Source organism: Bombus terrestris, chromosome 12 (genome assembly GCF_910591885.1).
Source record: "Bombus terrestris chromosome 12, iyBomTerr1.2, whole genome shotgun sequence".
Lineage (NCBI taxonomy): Eukaryota > Metazoa > Arthropoda > Insecta > Hymenoptera > Apidae > Bombus > Bombus terrestris.
Genome location: NC_063280.1, coordinates 3,171,586 through 3,190,908, shown reverse-complemented (window position 1 = coordinate 3,190,908; position 19,323 = coordinate 3,171,586). Strand labels below are relative to the sequence as shown.

Here is a 19,323-nt window from a genome sequence, read left to right as displayed (position 1 = left end):
TTTGTGATCTATACGAATAAAGAAGCTACCGCAATAAGGAGAAAACTTAACTTTCAAGAATTTGAGTAACATGCAATCAATCAAAACGAAATTAGTTTTCCAAACGTATTACAAATTCATAGTCAACTAATGTTCCTAATAATAAATTTTCGCGCTTTTAAATATGAGATCCATGCTTTTCTTTTTCTTCCAATAAATGCGATATAGATATTGGATCTGCTTGAAATCCTTCGGATTTTATTTATTACAATCTGCAACAGTGATACACTCACGAATAAAGTATCACAAAATTGAAATAGATTCTAAAATCCATTCCAATTTATACATGACACCGGATTAAAGTGAATCGGTCCAATAAGATCCAATTAGACGATATCTCTGGTCGTATACCTACGACAGTTGATTAGCTACTCCGATAAAGAAACAAAAGAGAAGCGGCAGGCGGATGCACACGGTCGATATGCAAGTAAGTCAGCCGATTCGGTCGCGATAAAATGCGCTTCCTCGCGGATGCAGTCTCGCACGCTTGCAAGGTAGGTGGAGCGCCCCCGCTGTTTTTAAGCGTCGGTGACTAATTGGTGATGTCGCGGCCAGGCGTTGAGACACACCCCTCTCTCACTCTCGTCCTCTTTTGGTACTCACCCTCTCGACCGTACACCGACGACCCTCTTCTCGTCGCCTCTTCTCCGAACAGACGCCACCACCTTCCCTTTCTCCTACCTTCCAGCGCTCTTCGCACAACAGTGGTGTATTAATGGCTGCGTTCTGTCGGCACACCTACAACAGAAAATTTGAAGGTTTGTTTGCTTTTCGAGCAGCGCATTCAGTGTTCACGCGCTAGTAGATTTAAATGGAAGATATCTTGGAGTATAGGCAAATATTCGAAAAATACTAATAGGTCTTAATAGGGGATACTAAGTATTATTTTTTGACAATACAGAAATCTTTATCGCGTATGATAAAGGCGTGATTTGATTCAGACAATGTTTTATTACGTGTTTATATATAGGGAATATACCTATAGATATTAATACCTTTAAAGTTTCTACGGTTTAATAGAATGATAATAATAAGAGAACATTTATTTTTTAGCTTTATTAAATAAGTACTTGAATTGAATTGGTGTAGAAGTCTGGAACACCTTTGTAAAATACGCTACTGCCGCCTCTTATCCCCTAACCTCGCTCCTCCGACTGTTCCTCCTCAATAGGGGAGGTACAAAAGGGAGCTTTAGTTGGCTCGTTATTATTACTATACACGCCCACATGAAATAATTATACTCCACATTAGTACGTACGTGCACCACGGAGAACGAACGTTTTCTCAATTATTAAAGTGAAAAAGAGGAGTGAATGTTTCCAATAGAAAGCATCGATTAATACGTCTTTTGAGTCTAAATCAGTATTGAAACAAAATCAATTATTATTCAATTATATACATCGATACATTTATTCGTATAGCTATTGCAATCGATTTCCACCCCTTTCATATGTTTCATATTAAACTACTTGCAATCCAATAAATAAAATTCATAACGTTAATTTCCTATCCTATATTAATCTTTCTAATATTAATCTTGCCAGAAGAGCAATTAAAAGAAATTATAAAAATCACAAATCTATTAAAATTATAATGATACACAGTTTGATGTATTTCTATGAACTTACTTTCGATAGTCGTTAGACCATTTGTAACAGGACTCGGTTAGTCCGGTATATTTGCGGGATATCCTGCGTTCGTAGATAGAACGGCTAATAATGGCTGTGGAGTCAGGTCAACGACAATGAGCTCGACTGGGTGTGAGCAACGTTTACCCCATTTTTCCTGAAAAGGAGAGGAGAAAAAAGAAATGAAAAAAAAATGGATGAAAAAATCGACCTCGCGCATGCCTGCCGCTTGTAACCCCTACGTTTTTTCCACATTTTTGGAAAACGATCGAATTATGCCGCCCACTTCTGCTTTTTCCCTTTTCAATTCTCCTTTCACACCGGTAGAAACGATTTCTCTTCTTTTTTTTTCTTCTTCCCTTCTCTGTCTCTGTCGTTCGATGATTCCCATATACGAAAGAGCGACACACGGTTGCCAACGTCCATTCGGCTTTGTACGAAAAGTTTCTCTGTCATCAGTCATTTTCTTCGGGGCGACCGACAATAATATGGCATATAATAGAATCGGCATAATGCCAGTCGCCTTACATCCTGACACGAAGTCGAGGATTTTATTATGACACATCGCTCGTTGTTACGTCTGTCGCGCACGTTCTCGCGCTTTATGATGTATAAATTGATGTATAAATTAGCGCCTAATATTTCCCATATTTTCGATTTTAGCCGGAATAAAGGGAGGTACATTATACATAGATTTGCCTGCAACAAAATGTTTTTCGATAAGCAACCCCAAATGTTGCCAATAGTTTGCTTTTCTGTGTTATACATAAAGCTATTTACTGGTAGCTTGCATTGATGATTTGACTGTACTACAATTTTATTTTGGAAAATTATTCGCAACTCTGTTAAGGACTATCTTCGTTTCTATCATCGTGTTTCTTCGTCGTAAAGTTTTTATGCTATAAAATTTGTAATTAGAAAATAATAATTCAACTATATCATAATTTCATCGTATTACACTATTCTGAACATTATTAATAATTATCTCTGTTTGTACTGCAATGTTTCTCAGTTATAAATTTGTGTGTCAGAAAATTTATAATTGAACGATAAATTCACAGAATTGGAAAGTTCAGACGTTATCAAAATTACGAATATAGATTTCATTGAAAGTTGTTAGCGATCAAAAAAGTTCTTGATTACAATAGATTCCATCGAATGCACGTTTAATATAATCCCCATAACGGTGTGCCCTCTTTTTGCCAGAGGCGTCGGGGTTACTAAAAGGCACACTCCAATGTTTGACCAAGCTGTGCAAATATAAACGAACATCGTGTAGATCGGTGTAAGAGGAGCACAATTCGAATGTGCTCCCAAACCTCCCTGTTGGCAAACATTTTAACAGGATTAGAACACACTTACCGGGTCTAATCTGACCAAATAGTCCTATGGGAAACCGCAAGCTTTAAGTAGCTGTCATAGAGTTGTCGGCTCCACGTGATTTACGTTCTTCCATGATGTATTTCAAACGAGGAAAACTGATACTTTCTTTAGAAAAATTATCTGTAATAAAAGATTGATAATTCACGAAAAAAATACACAATTATTTTTATATCTTATGCGTATTCTCCAATAAATACCTCGATTAAAATAGTAAAGTTATTAGAAACGAAATGTCTTCAATAAATCTGCGATGTAGCGTTTCGACGATCGTAACACGTTATACTGCGAATTTCCCATTATTATCTCTAATTTATTTCATAATATCTTTCGCCTCTTGCTAATTTTATACTTCACTTTCGCTGGTATAGAATTAATTGCTATTCTACCACGAAGAGCCAGAGGAACACGCACGTAAAAAGCAATTTTCTGTTCATACAATTCTCCGAAAGAACTTCATCCTAACGCGTCTACTATTGAGAATATTATAAGCGGAAAAATATTGTTCGATATTATTACTCGACGGAGCGGCATTGCAGCGTATCTGTTATTCGAAATTCTGCTCCAACTTTCTTCTTCGTTCCCATCCTAAATAGTATAATTTACTTAAATAATTTAACATTTCGTTACTTGTTTCGCGCAACAAAGCCTTCCTTTCATTGTTAAAGTTAATTTATTTCTCATCAGAAAGGCACATTTTAGAGGAGAGAGAAATCAGAAACAGAGAAATATACCTCTACTTGTGCTGCATGAAACCAACTGAATCTTCGCGCAAATATCATTCTTGCTTGATTTTTTGCAGGATTTCCGTGCCAGCTCGCGATGCGCTGCGCCGTTCATTATACATTCAAAATATTATTCTTACATGTGTGTTTGCTGTGTAAATGCAAGAGAGCTGCAACGAAAGAAAAAAAAGAAAAGGTAAAAGACTGTTCAGTACGTGTTTGCTTAGAATAGCAATAGTGTCAGAGCTCATGACGTGCTCTTTGTAATCGTGACGGCTCGGATGGCTGGTTGGTTAGTCTGCTCGTCTCGTGCATATGCATGCAATTGCAGACGCGTATTTGCCTTTCCACCGATTCCCACTTGTCTCCAAAGTTATACAACAAATTGCTACAAAAGGGCCACGACGAATGTAGTTTGTTATCGAAACGTTTTCGATATGACCATCTGCTACAAGAGAATTTTATTATGACTCTTCGATAAACAAATTTTAACAATTTCTCTTTTAACTAGAAATAAAACATAACTTTAACCGAACCTTAACTAAAAAAGAAAAAAAAGAAGAAGATTTTTCAAAGAAATATATGGCTATAAAAGGGGTATACATTTGCGCAAGAAGCACACGCATGAAGTCCCGTGATGAATATAATAGCATCTAATGGAATATTATCATTATTCGCAACTAACTCTATCGCTCTTCCTCTTTCTCAATTCTCTCATCTCTGTCTCTCTTCATCTCTTCTTCATCCGCTATTGGAACACGCCTGCTGCACTCGTAGATGTCCATTAATCACGGACATAAGCAGGCGACTAATTGTTGGGTTTCAGGGAGAGAGGTATAGACAGAGTGGAATGGATAGAGAGGCATAAAATAACGTCCCTTTATCGAAGGCACGCACCCCTTACACACGATGGGCCCTTCGATTCATCCAGAGATCGGGAGGATCACGCTGTGAAAGTGATCGTGGATCGTGCGACGGGACGTGACTTGTCGATTTCACAATCGTTTATTATTTCTTCCCGGTCGTCGACTATTCTACCCGGCTGTGTCTCGTGTTCGTGTGACGACGCTCTTAACATCTCAGAAAGTATATATTTCACGAATAACTTGCGTTAGGCGTTTATTTAAAGTTTTCTAAAATTGTCCAATTATTTCGTTAAAAATTGTCAAACTTGGAATAAAATTTAATTTTATAAATAAGAAAAAAGGAAAATGCATGTTAGCGGAAGTATGACAGATCGTGCCGCGAATAGAGAGAAAAGCTTCCCATAAAATTGGGCGATCATTTGCGAAGCATTTAAAGGCGGAGCCATGAAAAAACCGACTACCCCATTGAGGACAATTGCAGGAATGTCAGCAGAGAGAACGAATGCAAAGGTGCGATGTGCCTATAGGTACAAATCAACGGCGTACGTCGCTTCTCCATAATCCATCATCGCATGCCTATTCGCGGAACAGAGAGACGATCTGTCATCCACTTTCGTTTCGTTGCGTCAGTCCATTCTACCCGAAACATTTCGGTCCTTGTCTCGGCCATTTAGCCGAACTCAGCCACAGCTTCTTTTTTTTAATATATATCTCTGATTTTTTTAATTCTTCCCTTCTTTCTACCTTCTTCTTTCCATCTGCACTCAACTCTCGAAGCGTTTCTTTTTTACTTCTTCTTCAATTTCGTTACATTTTATTCTCCTTCTTTGTTTACAAGAATAGTTATCAAGATTACACAAATTGTAATTATCTTCATAGCCTTCTTGCATAGTTGAACACTATTATTATTAATAATAATATTAGTTAATAAATTATTGTGCAAAAGGATCTTGTACCTTTATTACAATTTCATTGTAAATTTTGATCTATAGATACCAGAAACATTTAGCATTTACATTCCAAAGGTAATATGATATAAATAGCGATACATTCTACGTATGCGAAATAATCCTGCAGACGTCTAAAAGGCAGGATCTATTTGTCATTAGGTCTGAAATAAATGTGCAACTGGCTTCGCTTGTTGCACCTCGATGCGCATCCATCGTGCAGAAATCGGTCGCCACTAATGACGTTGATTCGTTCTACTTCGTCGCCGCTGCACCGCTAGTATTCTTTGAGATCCTTGCACCATTCAATCAACAGTTCTGCAAACGATTTGGCCTGTACGCACCTGGTTCATCGAAATTTTCCGACAACCTTTACCAAGGAAAGCGATCTTTAGTTTGGCCTCAAAATTCATTATTTGTTCGTAATCTAATCTTCTAACTAAAAAATATTCGCGTCTTCCATTTCGTGATTAATAAATCTATTTGCCTTCTATGTGACCGCAAAATTCATTCTAAATTCAGTAACTCGATTCGTTGAAATCGTCGAATACTAAATTCATAGTTTGTTGTTTCTTAAACCGTCGCTGTGTAACGTCGTGATGCTACAGCTTGGTGAAAGATAAATGGCGTAATGGTCGATAACGAAAAAATAAAAGGAATAATAGGGCGGTGGGTCTCGGTTCGTTACGACGATCGCCGTGCAGACCGGAATTCGGGGGAGAGGGTGTCCACCCGTCCCACGTTTCCAACCCCTCGCAGGAAAGTTCGCGCTTAATATTATTAAATTGAAGGACAATGGCGGTGGCCCATGACACGCGACGTTTAAACGATTTTAATAACATTTCACGGAGATTTTTTTAATAATATGATAATAAAGGGAAATGAAAGAAAACGCTCAAGGGATTATTATCATTCTGTCACGGAGGCTCCATCCGCACTTCGCTCTGCCTCCATCTGCCTCGTCCCGTCCCTTTTCATCCGTCACCCAACCTGCCGCTTCGATTCTCATCGCCAGATATACCGGAACTTCTGTTTCGCTTTCGTTTTAATATTCGTCGAAAAAGAATTCAGTATCTTCACCTCGTTGCTCCCACGCGTTCCACCAGTACCTTTCAGCCCTTTTAATTTCTCATTCCCCTCCTCGCCATACCTTATTCTCGATACCGATCCTTTTATTGAGAGGCAGAAGTTAATATTGGCCACGTTCATGTTCATGTTCACCCCTGTGTTTCGTGTTTCAATTAAAACCGTCTTTACCGGTTTCACGTACTTGCGGTCGAGAACATGTCTCTTCCGGTCACCTTGGCATTCTTTTCATCCATAGATTGATTTATAGGTATTATCTTATCCTTCATATTATTACGCTATGGTCATAGTCGATATGTGTTCTGACAAATACATCATACAAGGAATATAATGAACACTTTTGTTGATCTAATTCTCATGTTACTTATTGTTAAAAAAAACTATGATAAATAGAAATGTCTCATCGTAAATACCGCATACGTATCTCTTTACAATATCGATCAAAGTGTCTTAACTTCAGTGATTCTTCTGAATAAATACAGTTTTATAATTTTACATTTCAAAGACAAAACCAAAAAACGTGAAACGCGAAACGTGAATCTTCAATCCTTATGGTAATCCATCTTAAGCACGATATGTCCCTCATTTCGACTTCGAATCAACTATAGCTCACCTTTCATGGTTTTATACTTTGTATAGAATAAAGGAGTGATGCGCGGAAAACGCGACAAGCATTACGGGTTAAAGAATGGGGATATTTTACGCTCGGTAAAGCACAGTCCATCGGGCAAGTCCACCCCTATCCATGCACAATAGACGGGGTGGTTAGGTGCCCTAGGTGTCAACCCGACCTCGTTTTCGTACGGGTGGTCTCCTTTCGATACTGTTCTTTATTTTCGTCGAGTAGAGCTCGAGCACCCAAAAGAGTTCCCTTTCGGAACGTTCAACGTATTTCATACTACAGGACGTGTTGCATATTTTTTTAGCCGATTTGTCGCGTTTCTCTATAAACTAACGACAAATGCAAAATTTTTCAACTTAAAAACGAAATATTAAATGTGGCATTTTTTTATTTCGAAGATTAGATATAAAAGACAGTTAGAATATTATCAAGTGCGAAAATTCCAAAAATTCGTAGCGAAATATTACATATAGGGTAGTTATTAAGTATGTACATAATCGATTTTAATATATAAAAGAAACTGATTTTATTATGGTATTACTAATAATATAAGTAGTAACTGATAATTAAATTAAATTTAAGTCGCTTCGATAAGAGTTATTCAATTGACCAGTCAATTCTAAACTATTAAACGTATCAAAACACGATCACAAGGCACAATTATCGCAGTTTACTCTAGTCCAAGAACTTTCTTCGTTTCTTGTTGTTCGCCACAATTAGGTTGTTTTCCCCGGCGGAAATTTCGGGTGCTCGAGAGAAGGGCGAGAAAAACGTTGGATGGATGCCCGCGATCATTATCATTAACGCGGCCGACACGGGCGTAGAACTCGGCCCAACGAAGCATAGATAAAGCTACAAAATATTAATCTCTTGTCGGGGCGAATGTATTTTTCAAAATTTCAACGTGCCGTTCTATAATGCTCCAATAGTTAATGCGGGACCATTAGTCAAACGTCGGGGCTCGTGCACACGAAAAGAGAAATTTCGATTTTAAATCGCTACATTTATCATGCAAGCAGGCGCATATGACACCATTCTGATTTTATTTTGTTTCTCTTTCTTCCCTCTCCCCGGTTCCATCTCTATGCTCCAAACCCTTTTTTTTCTCTCTCCCCCCTCGTGTTTCTCTTTCTCTGTTTCGAGAACCGCTACAACGTATGGGCTACTGGTTGCGAGTTGTTCCTTGTTTTTCGAAAACCGATCCGCTAATAACTTGTAGCCATATTTTTTCCTTGGCCCGCGCTTCAAAACGCGAGACCCAGATTCAAAAACGGACTACTGAAAAAGAATCGCACGTTGATTGATATAGGAATTTTCAATCGAACGATGAATATTTTGATAACTGAAGCTATCGAACGACTATACTTAATTGGTTCGATTATTTTCATTCTCGTATCATGCTAGGGTAACTTTTAAACTTTCTCGTTCTTAACTTGGTAGACATATCAGTTTAATTATACATAGGTACCTATTAATGATAATACCATAAATATAGTAAACATTGAAATTAACAAGTTCAAGAGTTGTAATACCCCAAACGATTTAATTTGTTGCTACCATTTTTGTTATATTTATTAATTTGCTATTGAATATGTTAAGGAAAAAAAATTTTGTGGAATAATAAATTAACAAAAGATTTGATCTTTTTACGATATTTTCAGATAATTCAAGAAAAAGCGATCGGTCGCCACAAATTGACAATTAATGCGTACGAATGATTCCTGGGCCCTGTAAACAGTAACATATATATTTTGCAAAAGCGTCACCTATACCTAATCTAAAACCCATACTTGTCTCATAAAGTACGCTTCCATTCATCCTTCCTCGTAAACATGCTATCAGAAAATAATAAAAACGCCAAGGGAAATCGGCCTGATTCCGCACCGGGAGCCATAACACACCGGGCCAGCTCGTAAATTTTGGACTGCCGTTTTACTCTCCTATTTATTTCTCCTTTCCGAGAAATCGATCAGAGTATAACGCAGGTATCAAAATCGAATCGGTCTTAAGCGAACCACGTTGCGTGAAATGTAACAGAAATTTTTATTAACGGCGGTATTACTTTTTGGGGACCAAAGAAGTTACCTACGGGTTAATTTCAATCAAATCGAATCTTCATTTTAATACCGTGCATATATTAATTATCGTTAGCCTCTCTCAACGTATAAATTTCTCCTTGGTTTATTAGCGAAAATGATTAAACTTTTATAATAAAGAGCAACTTACTTGCAAATGGATATGCAATATATTTTTATAAGATATATCATTAGATATGTTAATATAGATATAAGACATCGGATCTCTTGAATTCGTAAAGATCAATAACTAAATTAAATATAATTTATACCTACGTAACATAGACATGTTCATTAAATAGTTAATCTAAAAAAAAAAAGAATTATTTCCAATTATTTCAAACATTAAAAATGTATTTCATTTATTAGAAATATGCCAAAAGAACGTTAAATCGATTATTTTAGTTTTTTAGGAGCTTCAACATGTTTATGTCTGCACGATATTAATTACTGAAGGTAATTCGGTAAATGTCTGCCGCTTTGGAAATTAACCTTCGAATACATCGTCGACTAAATTTTCATTAAACGAAGATTAAGCGTTCTCATGTGAGAGAAACCCGCGAGACGCGCGCCTTTGATCGCTTCTTCGCCACAATTGCCTGTCAGTGCAAGCATACGCACGATATTCTAGCTGATCAATTAATTACGTACCTCTAGCATATTAATAAAATTCCAAGCTATCAAAGCATAAACATTATTCTCGTCTTTTCCAATCGATTTCAGAGAGCAACGAGCGAAAATGTTTTTCAAATAACGTTTTGGCACGCGCTGATGACTATAAAATGAATATGTTTTGTTAATATTTGCATACATCACGGTGTACCAACGCATAGGGCAATAAACAAATGCATAATGGTATGAATATTCATGATCGGTTAACGATGGACAATCATGAAACATACAAGAGCAGCACAACTATTCCACATTTTGCATATACACATAAAAAATATCTAAAAATTTACTATACTGCTTGAAAGTTAATCTTACAACTTTTTATATTATTAGCAGTTCATTTGTCAATTTCTTACAATTTGCTCTCATGCTCCAGCTATTTCACTATTATACAAAACCTCATTACTGAAGTGTACATAAGAATATTATATATCATAAATCTTTTAAACTTCTTTAAACTATTCATAAATCATTCAAAATCATAAAAAGTTAGGATCAGACCTTTGAGTTAACTTGGAATTATATTTTGACTTCTAGTCGAAAGAAGCAACTATGTTGCGATAAAACCAAGGGTAGATCCACTAGTTCACAGATCGTCGCAGGTACAACGCGACCATTGAAATGTTCTAGGTACAAACGAGGGAAAAAAGGGGGTTGCTTCTCCCAGGAAGGTCTGCGAATGGTAAACTGGGCGTAACCCCCAATATCATCTTACAAGTGTGCGCAGGAATCGGCGCCAGGGATCGAAAGGGAGAGAAAGAGAAACAGAGAGGAAGAAAGAGAACGGATAAAACGTGGCTGATTTATTTATCGAATCATAAATTACCGGGGTTACAATACGTGGCAGCATGCAAAAGCCCGCGCGTCTCTACGGTGTTCCTTTTCTCTCTGTTCCTCCCAAATGGTGGATCGAAAATGCGGTGAGGGACCGAGGGCGTAAACGTAACGCATGTTTGCATTGCGTGCCCGACCGGAAACACGATTTATACGATGCAAATTAAATGTGTACGCTACACACACGCGCCTGTCTAACATTCGTCCATAGCAAAAATCCCCTGCCGAATCTATCGTTGTTATTCTTAACGTTTTCATTACTGTGTCTCGTGCTTGCGATTTATTCCTTAACTATTTGTGCATACTATCTAATTTGACTCCAATTCTCATGAAAAGATTTTCATTTATTCTAAGAAAGTTTGAGAAGAATTGTAAACAAGAGGTGGTAACGACTTGTGTAAAACTTGTATAGGTTTATTTGCCTATTGGCACATTCTTTATTTTTATGTCGTTTAAAATCAGTTACGAATCTTGTGATAAGTACCTTCGATAGCTTACGTGTATTACTTCTACTTGTTTTATTCACATTTTATTTCAAATATTTTAATTGCAACATGTACATACATAAAATCCTATAGAAATATGTAACGAAATTTCTTGTCATTCCGTTCTTAATATTTTATAGACGTAACATGTGAATTTTATTCTAATTCTCATCTTTTGTTCAAACCACTGAATAGAATATGAAGATTGATAATTATGGCATTCGTTTGAATACAAAGTTCCAGCAATTGACAGATGGATCTATGATGGTCAAGGATTTGTGAGCGATTATTATTATAGGAACTAAAATACTTACGTGGTTGAAAGTACGGTTTGGAACCCTTTCTAAATCAGAATATTGAATAAACTGTGATCCATTTGAAACGCGTGCGGGGGATTCTTCACGGTCGCGTCCACATGTCTACCAATTAGATACGCAGGATACAATCACTATTACCCTCCGTGGCCTGCAAGCAATTATTCATTTCTCGCAGCAATAAAACGTCTTTTCATTATAATTTTTATTTGTTATCACCTTACGATGAACAAGAGATTTCATTAAAGAATTTTCAAGATAGATACAATTTCGAATCAAAATTATTACACTTCCGTTGTATTATTATTAGATCGAAAATTTATGGTTGGTTAAACAGAGCAGAAGATTGTTTCTACCTACTTGCTTTGCGTTAAATAACCAATTTATAACACGTTACAAGTACAATTCATTTTAATGTGATTCGAATGAATACCCTTACCAGTTACCTAGCCGTGTTGTGACAATGTTTAGGGAACATTTTGGGGTCTAACATTTGTGTACGCTCCCCTTTTTAGCCAGTTTTCATTGTATAACGAAAACGTATCGGCCATTGACAAATGGGAGATATTAATTTTAACGTACCAGAATTTCGCGTGACATCCACGTCATGGGATACTACCCTCGATTGTCGCGTTCATTCTCCCGTGCTCCTCTCAAAATTCGCTAGATACATCCAGATACCATAAATGTAAAATCTAAAATTTCAGGTTTATAAAATTCATAAACTATCATAGATTTATTCTGCACTTTCTGCAATAAATGCAATTGAAATATCATCTAATTAAATAGCTTTATCTTTACTACATAATAATGATGTATCCAATATTTCAATACAATAAAAAAAATCTAACGACAACTAAAATTTGTAATACATTAGACACTCAATAATTTTCTATTTCTAAAAATTAATTCGTTCATTCATTCAGAGCAGTGTATTAAAAGATATTTATCGAATGTTCCAATAGTTCTATCGATCTTAGACGATTTCATTGTAATGGTTGTACTTGATCATACCTGTAGTATTCATTCTTATAATATAAAACATACCTACTACTTATCCCGGACACAGAGTTAAGGCCGTAAAATGACGCGAACGTATCAGACGGAAATACGTTCGAAAAGGTAGGGCGACATTGGGAATTGAAAAATAGTGCCTTGGGCCGCTGTCGTTCACAGTGATGGTTCCGTGACAGCCAATGTAACGCACGAATTAACGAAATAATTGATTTTCATACCGTTCGGAGTCAGCGGCGCGCGCAAAAGACTGAGCGAGCCGATCGCCGAACCGAGGAGATATTTTCTCGATTTCCTGACCACAGGTGCATCCACGTTACTGCATCGTGTATAAAAAAGCTTCAGCCTTAGGCGAATTTTCCTTTACAACGCGAAAATACTTGGCTCGTTTTTCATATAATTCTATACGCTCCTTTCCCGATTTAACATGAATACTACTGTGATCTTTACCATTATAAGCAAACAATGTTTTAACAATTTTGGAAGATATCTAAGATCTCTCGTTTCTTATTATCGTATACATTGTCTTATTACATTGCCTTATTACATTGTCATTATCTCCGTATATATTGCTGAAATTAATCATTTAGAATGTATATCATTAATAAAAAGTTCATTTTTAATATTTAACAATTTCTGCTTAAATATCATATATTTACAACATTAATAAATCCTCGATGAAATGAAACTAAAACTTAGAGAAGACTAAAATGTTTGTTAATACATCTATTAGTTTTCATAACTGTACATTAAGTAAAACTAAATATTTTAATAAATTGAATATGTGCTTATCGCGACAGACGAGGCGTGTTCCACTTTCTGGCTAATAATTCACCAAAGTCGAGTAAATCGGCGTGTCTCGTAACGTTAATAGGTAAAGCGAAAGAGATTATTCGTAGCCAGCTGGATAATATAAGCCGGCGAGCACGCTGCTATATGGATGGGGGGTCGGTCGAAGGAAGGAAACGAAGGCGGAAAGAGAAAGAGAAGGAAAACGGGGAGAGAGAACAGATTTATATTTGAAATTAGATTAAGCTCCTGCGCTTGAAAGCTATATAAACGCCCCTCTAGCCAGCAGTGCCGCGTACGTTCCGCGTTCTGCAATCCACTAAGAGGAGAGACTCAATAAACCAACCACTCACTCTCTTTCTTCCTTCATCTTTTTCTCTTTCCCATTCTCTTTTTCCCTTTCTCTCTCGTATCTTTTCTTTTCCTTCGTTCACTGCATTTTTACAGAATCCAACTCTGTTCCTTGCTTTCTTCCTACATATCTCTTTTTTATTTTTATCAATAAAACTACCCGTCAAATCGTCTTATTTCTCTTTCTTCGCAGTTTTGCGAAGTGTATGATCTTCCTTGTGTGTTTCTATTTTCCACGAAGAAATAACCATTCTGCTTATCCTGCTTTATACTTTCGCCAATCCGTGGATACACTCGTATTATTCTTGAAATAGCTGCGTGGAACTCGAGATATTATTCGTGCTTTCTCTGACGCCTTTTGTTCTAGCGGAAGATATCGACTTTGCCACAGTACTCTTACGATTAACTTTCTTTTCTTCTGATTTTCTTTTCTGGTCGCAATCTTCATATTCTTTATTTTATATTAACTTAAATCCTTTTATTATTGTTACAAACTTACTGGTTATGACAAGTTTCCTAATGTTTTTCAGGATCCTTGTACAACATAGCAATGCATTTTGACTTGTAATTTAGATAAATATTAGAGAAGTAAAGTAATGTAAATTGTTTTGTAAATTATAATTATAATTATATTTATAAATAAATATACTTATTTATTTATTTGTTTATTTATTTATTTATTATTTATTATATATTAGCGATCTCGATTTCACGTATACCTAAAATATACGTGTATACATATAGTTAATATCTCCGTGTTTTAATCCGTGTACTTCTCAATACACGAGTATATGGGTATTGAAATATACGGATCGCAATATCTGTACATGCATCCATGTACTGACTTTCACGCATACACGTGTATAGAAATTATATAATTTCACTTGTATTAATCCGTACACCATATTTCATTTTTAATTAGATATCAGAATGTTTAGATATGCAAATAAGTAAATAATTTGTGATAGTCTACTAGCATTTTCATTATCGCATGAATTTTCTGGCGATATTCGTTTGAAGTATTAAGATATATTTAAAAAAAAACTATAATCTCGGAAATTTCGAGATGTTTCAAACTTGAATGGAACGAAGGTGACACTCTTTCATTAAACCGTATATCCTGTTTTTTATCTAAGTACACGTGTACACGTGTATTTTCAATATACGTTCAAAATCAGGAATTATAATAAATATATATATATGTATTGTAGCCTGATTAGAGATCGATCAAAACAGTGTCGTCTGTCCTTCAGTTGTTAGTTTACATAGGGAAAAAAGCCTATGTGACTAAAGTCACCTAGTTCTTGCGGAGCGTTGACATTATGAGATTAAAAAGAGGAAAGAATTACGCTAATGGAGGGGGACGATTTGAATTCAAAGAGTGTTGATCGAGAAGTGAGAATGAGTCGAGAGGTCAGAGCTAGTCGAGAAAGCGAAGAGTAGAGTTGTTAGCATTGTCGAGTTGCGAGAGTTACTAGCGTTGTTGAGAAATTGAGTTGTTAGCGTTGTCGAGTTGCGTGAGTTGCTAGCGTTGCTGAGAGATTGAGTTGTTAGCGTTGTCGAGTTGCGAGAGTGGTTGAAGTAAAATAATATTGTTGCATTTAATTCAAGTTAAACAACCATCGTTTTCTGTCTAATTAACATCTGTTAGTTTATTTATTGTAAATAAATTATAAATAGTGTCAGGAAAAATTTATACTTAAATTTCCCCGATACTACAATATATATATGTTTATAAGAAAACACACTCTTTATAAACTATTAACTAAAAATTGTCATTTTTAAATTATCTATAGCTAAAGTTTTCAATCAATGACATTTATTAATCTTGTATAACTCTACATGGGAGTCTGTAATGTACCTGGACCCACACCATATCCGTATCCTTGAGGTCCGAAATTTCGAACGTAACATTCTAAATAGCAATATAAAATCGATCGTTTCGCTAACTAATAATTATAATGAAGAATAAACAAGATTGTAAAGATCAAAATAACTAACGTTTGCAATAAATTTCTCCACAATTCTCCTGATACGTTAAGGGTTCCAAGGGTTTTCTGCAGCAATAACAGCTGAAGCATGTATTATGGAATGGTATACCAGACACAATCTTAAACGGGCAACGTTCACGCGTTTCAATGTCAATTAATAGAAAACTATTAATTGATCAAATAATGCAAAATTACCTGCATTTCAGCTTGATACACTTTTCGGCCACAGCGCTGACAATCAAGACCTCCGCCAAAACAATCGCATGCAGTTTTCGGTCGGCAACATCCTAAATCAATGGGTTCTGCTCTATCGGTACTACAACATCTTCTGGTTCTTACTCGACATATTGGACTTTTTGACCTTCATAGGTAAAGAAATGTCACTAGTAAGGCACCATAAAATAATATAAAGCGACAATATCGAAATATTCTTACCGGCAACAGCATGTGCTACCTCCATTTCCACAACAATTTCCACTTTTTGGACCACAACAACAAATTACTTGAGGAGAACACGATCGTGGTGGAGAACAAGGTGAACACGGTCGACAAGGTGGTACCACGCAAGATTTCGCAGGTAAACACGTTTGTCCAGGTTTTCCACAACCACCACGACATCCTCCTCCACAACATCCACCTCCACCACAACTTTGAGATTCTACAGTGCACGGTTGACGACATCTAAAAATCGGTTTCTTGCAAATTGGCCGTTCAAGCGATGATGAACAACAACAACGTCTCTCAATAATTGGTTGAACATTGGACGAACAGGTTGTACAGGACGTTACAGCTGTGCGACATTGTTCTGATGGATCTCCTGAAACATAAAAATTACAATTCTGACTAGTTTTCTTTATAAATAAATTGTTTTTATGTACTATAGTAGATTCCCGGTTATCAAATCCCGTTTTAATCAGATTTTTACTAAAATGAAAATAATTAACATATTCCATTATCCACATTATCTAGAAATACCTTTTATAAATAATAGACAGTGTAGATACATAATTGTTTATCTTATGGTGTATGTGATAATTGGTATATATTTTCGAATTAATTAACTATTCAGTCCTATAAGGACAGTTAAGCGGGAGTCTACCATGCTTGGAACTCAATATATTTACTTCTGCAAAGACAAGCAGTTTCAACTTTTGTTGTTCCACACGAAGGTCTAAGACGAGGTCCGCACGGTCCACCGCATCCTCCCCGCATTCGTTCGTTTTCATCAAGTGATGAGTTCGGGCCACTTTGATGAGCGTACGTCATCATGTCTTCTTTCGACGATGCATCGTCTTTTTCGTTCATTATTCTGTACGTGCGCGACTCTGAATTGCCTTTGACGCAACGATCTTGCCCACGATTCTTCTCGATGTCATTGCATTTGCTTATCGTATCTTCTTCACCGCACTCTGACGCGCTTTTTTCAAAATGTATTCTGCCACTATCTTCGGTATGATTTACGTTAACATTTTCGTATCCGCCGTCATTTTTACCAACCAAATCGTCCGCTTGCCAAATATCGTAAGTATTATTATATTCCTGTCTATTATCGTTATTGTAACGGAGCCTATGATGAGCATCCTGCATTTTCGTGATACAATTCTGGTGGTTTTCGCGCATATTTCCGAAGACGACGTCATGGAACGAGACTCGTCGTCGGGAAGGCAGCGGACTGCGAGGCGGTGGTACCGGCGGATACGCAAATTTTCGTCTTGACGGAATAATGACGCTAATGTCACTAAATTCGTACACGGGGTCGTATTTGTTAATTTTATTATTCCGGTTGATAGTTGTCACTTGAGTTTTGTCTATGCTGGAAATATCTACGCTTAGAAAGCCTTATTTTGACAAGTTGTCACTGCACTGATGTTTTTAGATAAAAATACAGAAATAAAAATAGAAATTTGAAATTAATGACGCAACGTGGCAACTAGATTGTTAAGCAACCATTAGAGGATTTGAAACTACCGATATCTTACCGACGGATGCTATTTCCGGTGAAAAGTTGTAAATACAAATTCAATGTAAATGCTAGTCTAATATATCCAATTATTTTTGCACTTAGGGCTAAACATTTCTTCAGAAATAGCTTACAAAAATCTGGAAGAATAGGAATAAGGAAAATTCAGAAAATTTGATATACCTTAATTGAGCCTCTGTAATGTTGACTTCATTATTACTAAACAAAATCTTTGGATCAGATTGATCTGTTTCTTGTTTCTGCGCTTCAAATCGACAATCTTTCGCGATATCGTTATTCTTCTGCGACTCCAGAGACAATGTACTGTTTTAATAAGAACATTATTAACAAGGCATTTTTGCTCAAAACTAGATATGATTAGAAAAGGCGGAAATATGTATGTATCGAGAATAAATTTAAACCTGCGGAACTTAGAATGTTGACGATTGTACCACGTAGTAATTGCGTTAGGACTGGGTGAAGGGTCGCAAATTGTTGTCATTGAATTGACAACACCCAGATTTGCACACTCGTTTTCTAAGAAATGCTTTTTCTCCTTGTCAAAATAAACGTTTGTCTCCTCGACTTCGCTACCTCCACCGCGAAGTCTATGCTTGTCAGATTGATAATGTTGATTTCTATTTAGTGACGCGTTACCGATTGAATTTTCTGTGTCAAAACACTGGCAATTTAATGATTCCTTTGCCGAAATTGTTAAGGTTGCAGGCGAGTGCTGTACTTTTTTGATTTCATGATTCACAGTTGACAAAGACAGACGAACATAACAATTCTTGCAAAATAATTCACCGAGATGCGTCACAACGTTACAACTATTCAGTAATTTTCGACAATTACCTATGGAGCATTAAAAGTCAAATTTAAATAATCTTAGATTTATGATCGAATAATGAAAGAAAACATTACAAGAGGAAGACTAATTGACTTAGATTAAATTTTTTAATAGAAATTTACGATACTAACGACAAGAGAAACAAAACGTATGCCAAACTTTTCCAAGGGCTAATTTCTCTTCTGCGAAGTAAACCTCGCGATTACAACGTGGACAAACTCCAGGCATTTATTAATCAACTTTACCTACTTCTTGTTAGTATTTGAAAACACATGTTGCAATGATTTTTACATATTACTATCCTCAATTATACTATACACAATTTACATATTAAAATTCTCTTCTATTAAAATTTCTTCGATTACTTGTACGATGTACGTTCTAACACTTATGAACGTTTGCAGAATAATCATTTAGAACACAATAAATTTCACACATAGTTATTTTTTAATTTATAATAATCAATTTTTGTTATATAAAAACAATATATATAAATTTCCCAAAATATGTTATAAAATGTCGAACATCAATTACACATCGATGTAAAACAAAACACAAACATAAATATTATAAAATAATATTAGAGACTGTTAATATGCAAGATTATATACAATTATCTTTTACAAGTAATAATGTCAAGTATATTTCATTTATTGTAGTATATATCATTATTATTATAAAGAAATACACAATTA

At 36.0% G+C, this 19,323-nt stretch overlaps 1 protein-coding gene across 4 annotated transcripts; it reads right to left on the bottom strand.

Annotated features, from left to right (window-relative positions):
• Positions 1-1,908: 1,908 nt before the first annotated feature.
• Positions 1,909-19,300, bottom strand: LOC100650092. Of its 4 annotated transcripts, XR_007226011.1 has the most exons (10): positions 18,760-19,300; positions 18,201-18,633; positions 17,962-18,102; positions 16,943-17,631; positions 16,254-16,635; positions 16,014-16,179; positions 3,782-3,942; positions 3,248-3,635; positions 3,030-3,170; positions 1,909-2,366 (listed from the first exon to the last, which is right to left on the bottom strand). XR_007226011.1 is itself a non-coding variant. In XM_020865930.2 (8 exons), the coding sequence occupies exons 1-8, from the start codon at positions 18,854-18,856 to the stop codon at positions 15,666-15,668; spliced, it is 2,094 nt and encodes a 697-aa protein (XP_020721589.1). In that variant the 5' UTR covers positions 18,857-19,300; the 3' UTR covers positions 15,630-15,665. The 4 variants fall into 4 exon arrangements, 3 of the variants coding, with proteins under 3 accessions (XP_020721589.1, XP_048267082.1, XP_020721590.1); XM_020865930.2 differs by lacking the exons at positions 1,909-2,366; positions 3,030-3,170; positions 3,248-3,635; positions 3,782-3,942 and adding exons at positions 15,630-15,742; positions 15,829-15,937; XM_048411125.1 differs by lacking the exons at positions 1,909-2,366; positions 3,030-3,170; positions 3,248-3,635; positions 3,782-3,942 and adding exons at positions 15,630-15,742; positions 15,829-15,899.
• Between the last annotated feature and the right edge of the window lie 23 nt (positions 19,301-19,323).